The 17,277-nt window shown below is 39.2% G+C and overlaps 1 protein-coding gene across 1 annotated transcript in view; it reads left to right on the forward strand.

Annotated features, from left to right (window-relative positions):
* The window catches only part of DMXL1 (Dmx like 1), a 111,397-nt gene extending 108,807 nt beyond the window's left edge, over positions 1 to 2,590 (forward strand). The window contains exons 42-43 of the mRNA XM_066603097.1: positions 1,131 to 1,348; positions 1,845 to 2,590. Coding sequence (XP_066459194.1) covers positions 1,131 to 1,348; positions 1,845 to 2,069 — 443 coding nt within the window. The 3' untranslated portion in view covers positions 2,070 to 2,590. The remainder of the gene's footprint in view (positions 1 to 1,130; positions 1,349 to 1,844) is intronic.
* Positions 2,591 to 17,277: the final 14,687 nt, after the last annotated feature.

Consider the following 17,277-nt stretch of genomic DNA (forward strand, 5'->3'; position numbering starts at 1 on the left):
CGGTAAGGCCGATTTCGCAATCGAGCACCGCGATTTTCGAGTACTTCACTACTCGGGTGAAAAGTACTCGGGGGCGCTGTGGGGCGGGGCGTGGCGTGGTGGAGTGGGGCGTAGCAGCGCGGAACAGGTGGGAGCTCTCTCTCCCTCTCCCCCCCACTCCCCTCTGCAACCCCCCAGTCACCCACAGCGCCCCCGAGTACTTTTCACCCGAGTAGTGAAGTACTCAAAAATCGCGGTGCTCGATTGCGAAATCGGCCTTACAGAGTACATTCGCTCATCTCTAGTCACTAATTCTCTAACTTTCCAGTATTGTACAAACTTGACATCGGGCATAACCATTCTTTACGTCCTAAATAGAATTGAATATTGAAGTTACGACCTCTTTACTTTTCCTAAGTATGAAAAACTATGCAAAAATCTGCGATACATGAGAGTTCTTTTCTCTGAAACCATAAAGCCTAGGGAGGTGATTTGTATACTGAGTAGAATCTACCTCACCTCTATGTGCATATACTGAGTAGAATCTACTTCACCTGTCTGTGCATTTACTGAGGAGATTCTACTTCTCCTCTGTGTGTGCACATACTGAGGAGAATCTACTGTGTGTGTGTGTGTGTGTGTGTGTGTGTGTGTACTGAGGAGAATCTACCTCACCTCTGTGTGTATATACCGCATGGACTGCAGGGATGGAGCATTCCTTTAAGACTAAGAGGGGGCTGCAACCTCTAGTCTGGGGTTAAATTTGAATGAAAAGGGATGTTACCTTTTAAGGGTAAAAAGTGAAGAAAATAGGAGGGGTGGCACATTCTGCAGAGACATCAGTACATGCAGTCTGAGGAGAATCTAACACTCCTCTATGTGTATACATATTTTATTCCTCGGTTCCTCTGAAGTAACCACGACTTCATGAAAATTTTCAGTAAGGACAACAGGTAAACACCTGTACCAAATTAACTCTGATAAATCCGGGTATATCAGCTAGTAGGACGTGTGGACAAGTGAAGATGTTAACTAGGGCAGTATATTTTAATGACACATCCTCTTAAAAATAAACCAAAGTATCAATAAAGTACTTGTATTTTTAATCTATTATAATAACAATAATAAATTGTATTTTGACTTTGTTTCAGCTTTTTCCTGCCATGAGAGTGGAGCAACTGTAATAGCTTATGCACCGAAAAATCAGCTTTTAATATCCGGCGGAAGGAAGGGTCTCATTGGCTTATTTGACTTGCGTCAAAGACAGCAGCGGCATACTTTCCAGAGTCATGATTCTGCTGTCAAAGCGATCGCAGTTGACACGACAGAAGAATATTTTATCACAGGATCTGCAGAGGGAAACATTAAGGTATAGTGTTCCTATGTCAACCATTTCATGTATCATGCTGATTTAGTCAACTCTCATTTGCTGCTGCATTCAGGATCCTGCAGGCTTCAGAGCGAAAATCTGCCAGCAAATCTCCCAGCATTCCTTGCTAGCTTAGAGAGAGTACAACGTTTGCTCTGGTAGTTTACATTGTAGCACAATTCTAAAAGCCAATATTAGACATTTCAGTGTACCGGGTGATCACAATTAAACTAGGAGTGTTCAGAGGGGCAGAACCAGAATAAGGCTTTAGCCATACAGACATTGTTGGCTCAGTGTACATGTAGTATATTCCTAAAATGCTTGTGAAAGGTTTTCCTATAAATTGGAAATGTGCGTTCCTATACAGTAAATATCAGAAATCAACAGTGGCCTGTGGTGATAGAGGGAGGGCTACAGGGGAGACGCTCTAAGACCCCAGTTAGGAGATTACAGTGTAATGGATATGAAAAAAAGTTTTCTGTTTCTTCTATTCCAGATTTGGAGCCTGACGACTTTAGGTCTAATGCACACTTTCATCAATGAGCATGCACGTCAGTCCATCTTCAGAAATATTGGAACAGGTGTGATGCAGATCGAGACCGGACCAGCCAATCACATATTTTCTTGTGGTGCAGATGGAACTGTCAAAATGAGAGTATTGCCAGACCGATTTAGTACAATGAACGACCTTTTGAAAAATGAAGTCAAATTTGTTCTCTGAAGTTTTAACTTTGCGTTGTATAACTTTGTGGACTCTTTCCAATGCATTGTCCTGCACTAGCACTGAAAGTGGGTTAAAATGTAATGTATTTTGTGAGAAAAGTGGCCGGCAGATGAAATGTGCAATGCTTAAAAGATGTGCCACTATGATGCTTTGAGCAGTTTCTATTTATTTTTGTGACTCCATTTTTTTTCCGTTCTTGCCCTTGACGCACTGATGCCTTAAATAATTAACACAATCATTCATCGATTGAATGCTATGTTGCCTAAAATAGGAAAATGGATAAATATGTAAAATAAGAGATATACCTATATATATATTCCTACATACTTGTGCTGCTGCTGATGGCTTGTTTGTTTTTTCTTTTTATTATTCTTCTAAAAAAAAAGTTTTTACATGTGTTTAAAATCTGCACACTTGGAGAATTATTTTATTAGTTGTGTACAACATTTGAACCTTATGATGTAATTAATTACCATAGTTATATATACAGAAATTGAAATAAATTCTATTTTAAGGCAGTCAAAGGTAATTTAAAAATAAAATGGGATATACTGCTAGGTGTTATAAAAGGAAGACGTTTCCTGGTATAAAACACCACAAAAACAACAAAAAAAACTTTTTGCCGTAACTTAGTTTCAGATTGATTTTCATTCTAATCTTTAAAAGCGCTGTGTTACAGTAAAACAGCTTTATGGGAATGTTCTTTTTGTATTTACCAAATTTATAGAAATGTGTGTATACATATTTTTTTTTTCTTTGCCAAAACTAAGGCTTGTTATCTAAAACCCAACGCCATTCAAAGACTAAAAACTCTGCAGTAGCTGCCCAGTCACATTCACAGGGGTACACGAAGATGTGCTATATAGACAGCAGTCCTTAGATGAAACTACATTTGGAATGCCAGCCTATTTTTGTTTTTTTTTTAGATGGTTAAAGTACTTTGTTTTTTTGTTTGTTTTTTTTATCGATTCATGTGTTGTGGTTTAAACAAAAAACAAAACTCGCACATATCGCAAACTACATCTATGCGTCGTGTGTTGGGCTGTGTTCACATTGCCTTTTTTGCTTCTATTTAACATATGTGTTGGCAAAAGCTCCCGACATGTACTTTCAAGTGACGGCTGTGCCAGAAGTGTAACCGTGGCAGTCATCATCTATAGGTTGTAATAACATCCATTTAACAGAAATCATCCGTCATCCGTAGGCCAACATGTCACAGAAACACGCGTTAAGAGTTACTTTATCTTGTGGAATGGAATAGAGTTGTCTATCGTTATTTTCCCATTCTTGTGGCATACTAATATTTAACAGCCGGACATTCCTTTTGCCTACTTTTGACTATTGAGTCCTGTGAACACGTTTGGTGTGTATCAGGAGCTTTCCCAGCATACATGTTAAGCAAAAAGTAAGTAATGTGAACACCGCCTTTGGCCACTTTCACACAGCTGTAGCACATGTACTACGGATGTGTGTCCTGGACAAACTGCCAGGCTACTGATCCAAATTTGCAGTATTCTAGATCTCTGATGTAAACCGGCACAAATATGCCCCCATATTATGCTCATGTGAATGCGGCTTTAAATCTGTTTTATTTGCCCCTGAACCAACATCTTACTTGAAGGAAACAAAGATTATGATACTTTTCTGAACAAAGATACTATTTCTGCGAGGTCAATAGTGATCCATAACCCTACTAATTATATTTTAATCTGTGAAAGGCAATCATTTGTAATAACCTCGTCTCCTTACCAGGAACAGTTAAAATGTATGGATACCAGAAGAATAACTGCCCCCATTTGAACCTTTTTGGATCCGAGTGCCTGTGTGTGGGGTGAGGAGATACTAGAATTAACTGCAGTTACATCTGCTTTTTCATATGTGTAGTGAAGACATAGACATTTGACCAAAGGACTACAAGAGCACAAAAACCCTAGACTCTTTTTAATCCTTTTTTTTACCTTAAAGGAACACTAAACCCAAAAATACAGACCATTCCAGCAGTTTCCCCTCACTAGGTTGCTGCTGCCTGAACCCAGAGCAGATATGTCCATTTGTACCATGTTTGTTTTATTCTTAAGAAAAAAACCTGCTTAGGTGTTTGACTCAGAGCTCAGCTCTCAAGTCAGAGGCGGGCTGTGCTAGGTTCTCCAACCGTGTCTTCAAGAGTGCCATCTCTTCTTCCTGCTTAACTGGAGAGGGCGGTCAGTCTTGAAGACGCCGCTGGGAGAGCCCAGCACAGCCTGCCTCTCTGACTCAAGAGCTGAGCTCTGAGTCAAATTTTTAGGTAAGTTCCCCCCCCCCCCCCCCCCCCCCCCCTCTAAAGCATACATGGGCCAAATGGGCATACCTATCCTGAGTTTAGAATTCCCATGGTTTGGGCAACATGAACTTCGTGACAGGTTCACGTTAATCATTTTTTTTTTTCTTCGCGCCACCTATTTCTTTTTACATTTCTTATTGTAATAGAGGACAATAGGATCAGTTATGTCCGTCATCTCCCTATCCCGTGCAATGTCTGCAAGTAGGACAAATACATTTTTAAACCCCACTTCTCAGTCGACCACCAGCTGAAAATCAAACAGATCAGCAGGAAACTAACCCATGTTCTCTGTTGAAATTCTACAAGACTGCAGCATTTCATCAATGTTCCTGAAACAGACTGAGAAACGATGGAGGCAATGTTATGTCCTGTTTTACTCTTCACTTTGACTTCCAGGTTTAGTGTTTCTTTAAGGTGTATTTTCAGTACTATAGCTACCATGGGTAAATCTAGTTATTGCTAAGCTCATGATTTCCCAGTTAAAAGGTAAGATAAAACCCTGTGTTTGCTAATGTAAATAAATGTATCCACTAGGCACATCCCAGCTGATGATCATTCGTCTTTCAGTTTTGTTGCACTATAGTTTTGGCTGATTCAGGGCAACAACACGGGGTAATTTTATTTTATTTTTTTGCAAAATATTGAGTTCATGTAAAATAATTTACACATCCAACATATATTTGCACACACACATACCAACAAAGGATATTCATTAGCTGGTGATCACACTTCCCGCTGGATTATGAATGTATGGAATCAGTAGCCACACTATAGATACCAATTGGGCAGGTTTCAACATCCTTGCATGTCATTAAGACTCCTGAATTATTTCCATTAGTTAGGACATTTTAGGAAGATCTACAGTACATTAGCCAGTTCTGTGACTTTGGCAATAACTTACACTGTAGAGCGACTGCAATGTAACATGCTTATGATGGTCTAGTCGTGAATGATCATATGTAACTTTTATAACATTCTCAGGACTTGGGTTTTTTTAATTACTCTAGTAAGGAAGACTTTTTAAACTATATTTTCATTATTTGAAACGTTAGGAAAAGTCACAAAATTCTGACTAAGCTTATTAAGAGGTGCAATAAAGTGACAAATGGGTAGACTTCTACAATACAAAATTGAAATCTAGTGTAATGCTAAGTAATGATTGACCTTAACTGTGTTCATAATTGACTGTTTTAAGTTACAATCTAGATTACCATAAGGAAATGCTAAACAATGGGAACAATTGCGTGTTTTAATCTAAGACTTTCTAATGAATTATGAAGAGATGATGTGATTTGTCATGTACTAAGTAGCCATCTTTTAAATAAACTTAGAGACCGTGCAGTGTGGTTTGAGATTTGGTGCTTTTTAGAATCTAGTATTGTGAATTCTTACATCTGAACTTTTAATTTAATTATCTAGATTTTATAATGTGGAAGGGGGTTTGCATGTAAAGGAGTTCTTCACGTTGGCTTGTCCATACTTATAAGAAAATTCCTTTGACTATAAACTGATGACAAAGTGTCCCCGTCAGGAACGGCGGTGGTTGGCTGTATTCTCTGGATACCTAGATTTGAGTGTTCAAATTTGCAGTATTGTCATCGGCGTGGGAATTGCAAGGGATATCTTCCCCAGGTTTGTTGACCTAGCTGAGAGCAGCATAAACTAATGAGAGAACTGATTCCAAGGCTGAGTTACTTTATTACTTTACCATTTTACTTAATGTACTTTTCACAAAATCATTGCTTCTCTGCTGTGCCATGAGCAGAGTAAAGTAATCCTTTGCAATATAATTGTGCAGTGTAGTCTAAAAATATTTGTGAGCAGACAGTCCACCTACTGTTGATTGGCAGCTTTCTTCCTATGATGATTTTACCAGCCAATCAAATTTCAGTTCTCATTCAGATGATGTGTAAACATTGAAAACCGTGCCCTGAGTGTTTGCTCTGGGCTACTCCTCCAATTCAGATAGTGTGTCCTAAACTGCATGAGTAATTATACCATGAGAGAAATCTAGATATAGATCTAGATTTCTCTCATGGTATAATTACTCATGCAGTTTAGGACACATTATCTGAATTGGAGGAGTAGCCCAGAGCAAACACTCAGGGCAGGTACTCCATATACTAGTGTACAGTGGCTCTATGTTGCACTATATTCTTTTCTGAAGAAAATAAATTAATTAAAAGAAATTTTTTATATATATATATAATTAATATTATTATTAATTATTTTCTTCAGAAAAGAATATAGTGCAACATAGAGCCACTGTACACTAGTATATGGAGTACCTGGGGCTTCATACAGAACTCTAGGAAGCCTGTGTGCTGTCCTACAGGGAGGGTGCAGTCTGGTTCATCATGTGCACAAGTCTTAAGGCCTACTTACACAAGCGATGATCGCAAAAAAATCGTTAAACGATCGTTTTAGCAATAATCGGTGCGTGTAAATACGCGCCCATCGTGCACTGCTAGCTGATCATTAAATTCAGTCCAACCTAAAAATCGTTATTCAGCCTTATCAGCAGTTCTCTACGGGTTGTGCTCATAGCATTGTTTCCTGCTGCAGAACAAAAAAAAACTCGAAGCCGATAAGAGTCCTCGGCCTATTAACTGCTTTCAGATAAGGCTTCATTTGCACAGTTAATTGCTCTTAAGTAGCGGAGTAGCTACTTAATAACTTATGCAAAATGATAGCTCAAAGCTGTCACTCAAACTGTGGTTTGAGCAATCTTTGAACTATCCTCGGGCCGTGAAAATAGGCCTTTAGAGCCATTTTAAACAGAAAGATTGTTGGGCACCTGACAGCTGGCCCAGCGATAATTGCTCCTTTGCTTTCACACAGGGTTGATGATTGCTCGGTGAATGGAGGCGGAGTGGACTACAGATCGCTTTTGCCCCTGCCTCCTTTCACAGTAAACGGGCCGTTGTTCATAAATGATAAAGTGCTTGTTTATGCAGGCCCATTGTCATTTGATTTTTATGCCTGCACTTTATAAACTATAAGTCATTTGTTTATCGTTCATCATTGAGTTGCTGGCAGCATTTACACTGCACAAGAATCTGAACAATATCATCCCTCGTAAAAGGGCCTTTTATTCTTGGGTAAGATTTTTTTTCTTAACTCGTTTTTATTGAATAGAATACAAGAAACCCGAAAACAACAAAGGTATAGCATGGTTACAGATTGCAGAATCATATGTAATGGAGATGATGGATCACATGAGTAGTATTGACTCTAGCAAAAAGACCATGTGGCAATAATTACTCATCTCTAGTTAGAGGCATAATTATATAATAAAGAAATATCATCCCGACCAACTTGTACATCAGTTAGTGACAGAGCTATGCGTTTGATAATGTAGAGAAAAAGTACAATATATATTCAGGGTGTACAAATCATTTGGTGTGTGATATTTTAAGAATATTAAGAGCGCAGTTCCATTCCAGTTGTACTTAAACAATGCTGATTGTGCATTTGAGATTTTACCTATTGAGACATTTGTTGGGAAGCTCTCTCAGGTAAAAGTAATGGATCCAACAAATTCTTTTCTGCGCTTGCTGACAAGTTTATCTTCCAAAAGGTAGAAGAGAAAACAAGAGGATCTGCTATCTTTGACCTAATTCTTACCAACAGGGAGTGAATAGTTGAGTAAGGGTGGCTGGGTCCTTAGGAGGCAATGATCATGCTATCCTTGAAATGTGAATAAAAAGGGGAGAAAGACCTGAGAAAACTCAGAGCTCAAGGTTGGATTTCAGAAAGAGGGTAGGAAGAATCCAATGGCTGGATGTTCTTAAGGACAAAAGTCCAAGAAGGTTGGTAAACATTGCGAAATGAGATTGTCAATGCATAATTGTTAACAATCCCTAAAAGAAGGAAGAATGAGAAACATTTAAAGAGACCGGATGCATGCACATAGAACTTGCGCACATGTTAAAAACCTGTAAAAATGTGTATCAAATGGAAAGGGGGGGGGGGGGGGGTATAGCTAAAGAAAAATATGCCATCTGCAGAAACTGTACGGCAAGGGTAAGAAAAGCTAAAAATGAATTGAGGCTTGCCACTGAGGCCAAAAGCAATAGAAAAGGCTTTTGGGATATAGCATTAGAAAAGTCAAATATGCTATTGGATGCTTACAAGATGAAAATGGTGAATTGCTTAAGAATGATGTTGAGAAGGCTGAACTTTTAAATTCCTATTTTGTATCTGGTTTTTCTCAGAAAGTAGATGGAACATCAGCTGATCTTCCCTGTGCTCTTGGGGGAATAAAAGAATGCAGGCTATCTATAAGCAGAGATATGGTGAGGGAACGCATAGGTAACTTAAATGAATTCAAGTCTCAAAGTCCAAATGAATTACATCCTAGGATACTAAAGGAAGCAGCGGAGGTAATTGCTGAACCACTCGCCATAATTTTTGAAAATTCCAGGAGAACAGAAGTCCCAGAAGATTGTAAAAGGGCAAATGTTGTCCCTATCTTCAAAAAAAGGGAAGAAGGTGGATCCAGAAAACTACAGGCCTGTGAGCCTGACTTCTGTATTCGGAAGGATCTTTGAACAAATTAAAATAGCATGCAAGTAAGTACTAAGATAAGAATGGAGTAATTAACCAGAGCCAGCATGGATTTGTAACAAGTCATGCCAGACAAATCTATAATTCTTCTATGACAGAATCACCGACTGGGTTGATCAGGGAAATGCGGTAGATACAGTATATATTGACTTTAGTAAAGCATTTGACAAAGGATCTCATACCATACTTGAAAAAAAATGACTAAATGTGGGATTGACAAGGCAACTGTTAGGTGGATTTACAACTGGCTGAGTGATCGTACTCAGAGTGGTCATAAATGGCTGCACATCTGAGTGGGGTACCACAAGAGATAGAGTATTCAAAAAAATTTAGGCAAGTTTGAACAGTGGGCGACGACTAACAGAATGGTATTTAACAGAAATAAATGCAAAATCCTACATCTGGGCATAAAAAAATGAAAAAAAGCACATACAGAATGTGAGGAATTGGGCTAAGCAGCAACACATGTGAAAAAGACTTTGGTATACTAATAGATCATAGATTGAACATGAGTCACCAATATGATGCAGCAGCCAAAAAGGAAAACACAATTCTGTGATGTATTAAGAGAAGCATAAAGTCTAGATCACGTGAGGTAATTATCCCCCTCTTTCTTAGTCAGACCTCATCTGGAATACTGTGTCCAGTTCTAAGCACCCCGTTTAAAAAAAAAAGACAAACTGGAGCAAGTTCAGAGAAGAGTTACGAAGATGGTCAGCGATCTGCAAATCATGTCCTATGAGGAACAGTTAATGGTTCTAGGAATGTTTAGCTTGCAAAAAAGAAGACCGAGAGGAGACTTAATAGACGTCTACAAATATCTGAAGGGCTGTCACAGTGCAGTGTGATCAGCCCTATTCTCATTTGTACAAGGAAAGACTAGAAGCAATGGGGTGAAACTGAAAGGGGGGGGGGGGGACACAAATTAGATATTAAAAAAAACTTTGACACTGAAGGAGATCAATGACTTGAACAGGTTACCACGGGAGGTGGTGAGTTCTCCTTCAATGGAAGTGTTCAAACAAAGGTTGGACAAATATCTGTCTGGGATGATTTAGTGAATCATGCTCTGAGCAGGGGGCTTGACCAGATGACCCTGGAGCTCCCTTCCAACTACCATTCTAGGAATCATTTTGAGTGAATATCATAATTTCAAGTTCCATACCTAATGAAACGTATCAGGACAACCCGTGTTCTTAAATACAATTCTCTCATATGGGAAAAAAGTATTGACAATCTTCTGCCATTGAGATATACTTGGAGGCGTTCTATCCATCTCATCGCTTTAACGATACATGCTCAGAGTAGCATTTCTCTACCAGAATATATGCATATTCTATTGCCACTGCTCCTCCACTAAAAGACCCAATAAGCAGATACTAGAGTCGATCTGAATTCCAATTCCAATACCTGAGTGAAGAGGACGATCACCTCAGACCAAAATGCTTGCATCAATAGCAACTCCACATCAAGTGTATAAAATCGGGGTTGGGTGTCAAGCATTGGTGACATTGTGAGGTGGGATTCATGTACATTTACAAAATCTAATAGCTATGATAAAACACTGACGAAATATATACAACCCCAATTCCAAAAAAGTTGGGAAGCCATGTAAAATGTAAAGGAAACAAAAAGGGTTCAATGCTTCTAGACCCTCGAACAGGGTTAATGAAAGGCTGAAAAAGTAAGTGGTACTAACAAAAAACAGCTGGAGGGTCAATCTTCAAGTAGGTCACATGACTGTATAAAAAGAGCATGTTAGAGAGGCAAAGTCTCAAAAGCAAAGATAATCAGAGGCTCAGTTACAGCAAATGTGGACCGATATGCCGCAGAATACCATATGGAACCTGTATGCCTCCATGACCATCTGTATCATATCTTGTGAGTTCTCCTTCAATGGGAGTGTTCAAACAGAGGCTGGACAAATATCTGTCTGGGATGATTTAGTGATCCTGCACTGAGCAGGGGGTTGGACCAGATGACCCTGGAGGTCCCTTCCAATACTATCATTCTATGTATCCATGTTAGGGGCGGTACAACAGGGTACTAGGGCCTCCCTTCAAGGGGTCAGTTTTTTGCTATAAATGATCCTTTTGCTCTGATATTGTAATCACTGACTTATATCAACATTACAGTCACAGAAAGTTTTATTTGATTTTGACAACTCCTAGGTGCTTGATTTGTTTTTTACCATGAGTGTATATCATGCAATGTAAAACTCACCCAAAAGTTCCACTGCTGATCTGTCTCATTGTTTCAGAATCACTCTAAGGGCTCTTTCAGGCGAACTTATTTGTGTGTTTATTTGCATGCACACAATACGCAGAGAATAGAACCCATTGATTTCAATTGGTTTGTTTTCATTTCCATATTTTGCGAGCACATTAGTGGACAGACAAATCTATCACTGAGACACTTACATTGGCAGATTCGTGGATCTTTGTCTCATATTCCACTCTGTCATTTCCAGCATGGGTGGTCCTAAAATGGTGATAAAATAATGAATAAACATAATGTATCACACTATATCTGTTCTAGACAAGACTACTGTAAATGTTCCTAATACTACAGGGTGCTACAAAGGTATGGAAAATGGTGGTTGGGAAAGCCGTCCCATGTGTGGCATGTTACTAAGGGGAAAAATCTGTAAAAGGCAGTGTCCATCACAGTGCCCACTTTGAAAGCTGCCATCTTAGAACCAAGTTGATATGTGCGCATGGGAAGGGGTGCATGTGACGGATATCTGATAGAGCATTCGATGAGGAATCCAAATCTGTGCTTAAATGTGCCATACTTTTATTACTGACAAAGTTATAAATGTTTTGTTACAGACACAGATATGGCTGTGAGATTAACATGTGAGGAGAGGACAGAAATTGTGCTCATCTCTGGCGAGTGCCGAATCCAAGTAACTGTAGTGGATTTCAACAATCAGCACCCTAACAAAGCACCCATCTGCCATGGCACAATTGGCAAATTGCTTGCCAAATCTTGGCCAAATGAGTTCTGTGTGGGATCTGCCAAAAAGTGGACATAGCAAAATACACAGACGAAGCAACAAAAGCTGCCCTGGCGTCCTGCTGCATGAGCCCCCATCATAGCACCTGACGTCTGTCACAGGAGAGCAGGGTGAGTCTAACCACCATTGGGCAGATATTGGCTACGCACAAATAGCATCCATACACGATCCAGTCAATGATGATGATCCCAATCATCGTATTGAATTTGCTAAAGTAGCATATGTAACATATCTGTCTCCTGCTTTGTCTTATCCATAAATTACACTTCACCAGCAAACGACTCATGACCGCCCCAAGACTGCACTTACTTTTATAGATGCTACGTGCTTAAGGTACATTTACACACAGATGATCACTCAAAATTCGTCAGTAACTGGTAGTTTTGAGTGATCATTTTGCATTAGCTACATTTGCATGTATTTAGAGAAAAGCAGGTGGTCTGTTCTCTAAATACATTGCTATTGTTCTGCAGTGGGACAGCTGCTGAAAGAATGTTATCAGTGCTGCCCACAGAGAACTCTGCATGCGGTCCGTCTTATCAGTCCTGATGGATTTAAGCTGAGCTGAACTCGGCGATGGACGAAAAGTAGATGGTAAGTGCACGATGGGCACACATTTACACACGTTATTGCTCAAAAGATGTCTTTTGAGCGATAATTGTTGCGTGTAAAAGGGCCTTAAGACCTAGTGCTAATTGCACTAATTAATAATTTTATGGTTTATTTTACTGAATTATCTTTTTAACATAGCGGGTGAAGAAGCGCTTTCTAAAGATTGTGTTTGCAATCTTTCCAGCTAGCTGATAATCAGTATCACCTTAAAAATATGTTGACGAGTTATTTGTAATATAGTTGTGGGCCCTCTGTGCCCAAAGCTATATGAAATCAAAATACTCACTATGGCGCACGATAGTCCAAGCATCTGGCAGTTGAAGTCACTAGGCGTAAAGATCCAGTGACACCTCATAAACTTGTTACATGGGCTTCTAATGTAGTAGCCTCCAGGCAGTTTTACAGGATGTCACTGATCTCTGGCCTCCTATTGGCTGCAACGGTCATGTGCTTAAACAATCCACATGACTGCTGCAGCCAAAGTAAACAGAAGACTTGGAGCGGTGGCGGGGGAGAGTAGCGAGGCAGCAGGAGTTATGTTTTTTTTTCTTTCAAATACTTTGTGCTCTTACTGCCACCACTGATTTTAACTTGAAAAACCTCTTTAACTACAAACTTATTGACTTAGTAGCAAAATATACTAATCTGCTAGCCTTCAACATAACACTAGTACTATAAACCTATACTAGTGGGTGGGGGGGGGGGGTATATTTTACTATGCATTTTACGTATTATTATGATTATGTCTACAGTATCAACATTGGTCTGGTTAATACATACTTGTGTTGATTCAAATTTTAAGACCTCACATTGCCACTTTGCTTCCATAAGAACATAGTTATTACATTTTATATTTGATATCAAAGCTCATTAATATTACATGTACAGTAATTTAGATGGAGGTATGTGTGAGCTCTTAAATGCCATCCTGTCCTGGGCTATCCTGAGTAAATGTAGCTATTGTTATAATTGTGTGCCGTGTATTGAGGACATTCTATGTGACTTTGTTTTTCAGGCATTTGGCAACTCTAATGGAATATCTGTGCAAATCAAGGTCTTTCTGTTCGAATGCTGGATAGGATCAGTATGTGACCTTGTACTGCAACCTCAGTGAGGAGTAATAATAATTTCATGTCATTTGATTAGTAAGTTCATTTACAGCTGCTCCGTTTTTGTAATGGTTGTATAAAACATGTCTCCTTTACCCACTCCTGTAGATTGTAAGCCCCCGTGTGCGGGGACCTCTGTACCAATCTATTACTCTTTAGTCATGTTTATCGTTCTTGTTTTTTCCTTTCTAACATATATGTATTTTTGTTTTATTATTTAGATTCTTTTATTATAAATATGGCAAAAGGGCTATTTTTTTAAACTTTTATTACCTTTTTTTTTTTAATAATTAGTAAAACTTTTTAAAACTTAATTTTTACTTTTTTTATTTCTAGTCTCCAGAGGGAACAAGAACTTGCAATGCCTTGATCGCTTCTGCCGTATGATGTAATGTCATAGCATTACATCATACTGTGTTCTAACAGGCATTCTATCAAGCCAAGCCATGCCTTGTGTAAGGGCTCATTTTTTGCGGGACAGACCCCTGCAGTATGCATTGGTACAATTTTGGAATACATACTACTTTTTGTTCGCTTTTTATTGCATTTTTTTCTTGGAGACAGGGTGACTAAAAAAGTTCATTTCTGGCGTTCTTTTTTTTTCTTCTGACGACGTTCATCGTGCGGGGTAAATTGTGCACTATTTTGATCGGATTTTTACGGTGGTGATACCAAATATGTATTTTTGGTTTATGATTTAGAATCTTTTATTATCAATATGGCAAAAGGGGGGTGATTTAAACTTTTATCACTTTTTTTTTTTGCAATTAGTAAAACTTTATAGATCCTGATCTTACTTTTTCTTTTTTAGTCCCCCTAGGGGGACAACAACTTGCTATGCTTTGTTCGCTCCTGCTACTGCGATCTGACAGGCAGTCTTCAAAGCCACCCCATGGGTACAACTTGATGGGCATTCTGCCATCGTTCAGATGATTTAAATTCCACTGGCAGAATTGAGAGGCATTTATAGGGCTCATCGTAGCTGTTGCTGGCGGGGGTCAGCTGTAAGGAACAGCTGACACCCGGGATGAATGAAGGGAGTTCACCCGCGATCGCCTTTCATACACGTCCTGAATCTGCAGAATGTAAAAACATTGTAGAGCCCTCACTAAGGGGTTAAATTGTGGTGCCCAGAACTGGACACAGTATTCCAGATGAGGTCTGACTAATGCCCGATTCTCATTTGAACGAGCGAATGACGTCACTGCTAACTCGTTAGCCCTCATTCAGCCTGTTTAGACAGATAATCGCTGAGAATCGTTCACTTCTCGTTCAGTGTTTTTACATTCTTATGTGAAACACTGAGCGGGGAGTGTTTAAAGGCAATAAGTGAATAAGCCAACAATGATTTTTTTGCTGTCTGAAACAGGAGGGCAAACGAAAAGTGAACAATAATCTTTTGTCAGGTGGTTGGCTCTCATTTAAATTATACAATTATTGTTCACTTTCACTCGTTTGAATGATTTTTTTTGAACAATAATCATTACATCTAAATGTAGCATAAGAAAAAATAGAGGGGGATAATGACCTCACATGATCTAGACTCTATGCTTCTCTTAATACATCCCAGAATTGTGTATGCCTTTTTTGCTGCTGCATCACACTGTGGATTCATGTTCAGTCTGTGATCTATTAGTATACCCAAGTCTTTCTCACATGTGCTGCTGTTTAGCTCAATTCCTCCCATTCTGTATGTGTTTTTGTTTTAATTTTTCTTGCCCAGTTGTAGGACTTTCCATTTATTTCTGTTAAATGCCATTCTGTTAGTTGCTGCCCACTGTTCAAACTTGTCTAGATGGTTTTGAATCATTTCTCTATCTCTTCTCTAGTGTTAGCTTTCCCTCCTAGCTTTGTGTTGTCTGCAAATTTGACAACTTTCCCCTCAATTTCTTCATTGAGATCATTTATAAAAATGTTGAACAACACTGGGCCTAGGACAGAGCCTTGTGGTACCCTACTTGATACATTCTTCCACTTGGATGTGCAGCCATTTAGGACTACTCTTTGAGTACAATCACTCAGCCAGTTGTGAATCCACCTAACAATTGCCTTGCCAATCCCAAATTTGGTCATTTTTTAAATAAGTATGGTATGAGATACTTTGTCAAATGCTTTACTAAAGTCAAGATATACTATATCCACCACATTTTACTGATCAACCCAGTAGATGCTTCTGTTATAGAAGGAAATTAGATTGGTTTGTCATGACTTGTTTGTTACAAACCCATGCTGGCTCTGGTTAATTACTCCATTCTCATCCGAACTTTTACATGCTGTTTAATAATTTGTTCAAAGTCAGGCTCACAGGTCTACAGTTTCCTGTGTCTTCCTTTTTCTCTGTTGTGATAGGGACAACATTTGCCCTTTTACAATCTTCTGGGACTTTTACTCTTCTCCAGGAGTTTTCAAGGATTATGGCGAGTGGATTAACAATTACTTCTGCTGCTTTCTTCAGTATTCTAGGATGTAGTTCATCTAAACCTGGAGACTTGAATTTATTTAAGTTAGCTTAGGGTGTTTTCACACCTGCACCTGGGATTCTGCTTTCCTGCAATGTTTGGGGAGCAAGAAAAAGCAATCCTCATGGCCAAATGGCCTCGTTTCAAAACTGAACCGGACATTGCCAAACGGACCCAATTGACTATAATAGGGTCCATTTGGTTTCCACTCAGATGCCCAGCTTTTAGGCAGAAGAAAAAAAGCTATATGCAGCATTTTTTCTTCCAGAATTTTGAGCCAGATCTGTGGCGAAAATCTCCGACGCAGATGTGAAAACACCCTACATGTTCCCCACCATCTCTCTGCTAATAGATACCCTGCATTCTTTTATTCTCCCAATAGCACAGCGAAGATCAGTTGCTGTTGCATTTACTTTTTGAGAGAAAACGGATACAAAATAGGAATTTAAAAGTTCAGCTTTCTCAGCATTATTTTTAACCAATTCACCATTTTCATCCTATAAGCATCCGATAGCATCTTTGACTTTTCTTTTGCTTTTGACATACTCCCAAAACTGTTTTTATTGCTTTTCACCTGTCTTGCAAGCTTCACTTCATTATTAGCTTTAGCTATTCTGACACTTGGCCTACAGTTTCTGCAGACCGCATTATATTCTTCTTTAGAAAAATATAGCAGATCCCCTTGTTTTCTCTTCTACCTTCTGGAACATAATGTCAGCAAGAGAAGATAAGAAATTGCTGGACCCATTACTTTTCCCTGAGAGAGATTCCCAACAAATGTCTGAATAAGTAATATCTCCCATGATCACTATGTCGTACTTTTTTAGAACTTGGCCCTCTGATGTAGAAAGAGTTCATCCATAACTTCTGCTTGTCCAGGCAGCCTATAGTAAATGCCAGACAGTTTCTACAGAACTACTATTCGCTGAAGCTTGAATCTTTGTGGATATGTATGCTTTCCTAGCAACCAATACAACACCTCCTCCCCTGCTGGCCAATTCCTTCCTGAATTGCTTCAGGTTCAGTGAGCTCAGCTTAAAGGCCCATTTAGATGGGATGAATGTCTGGCAAACAATGCCCGACACTCGTCCCCGCAAGTACCCGCTCACATGCTTTT

Source organism: Eleutherodactylus coqui, chromosome 5 (genome assembly GCF_035609145.1).
Source record: "Eleutherodactylus coqui strain aEleCoq1 chromosome 5, aEleCoq1.hap1, whole genome shotgun sequence".
Taxonomy (NCBI): Eukaryota; Metazoa; Chordata; class Amphibia; order Anura; family Eleutherodactylidae; genus Eleutherodactylus; species Eleutherodactylus coqui.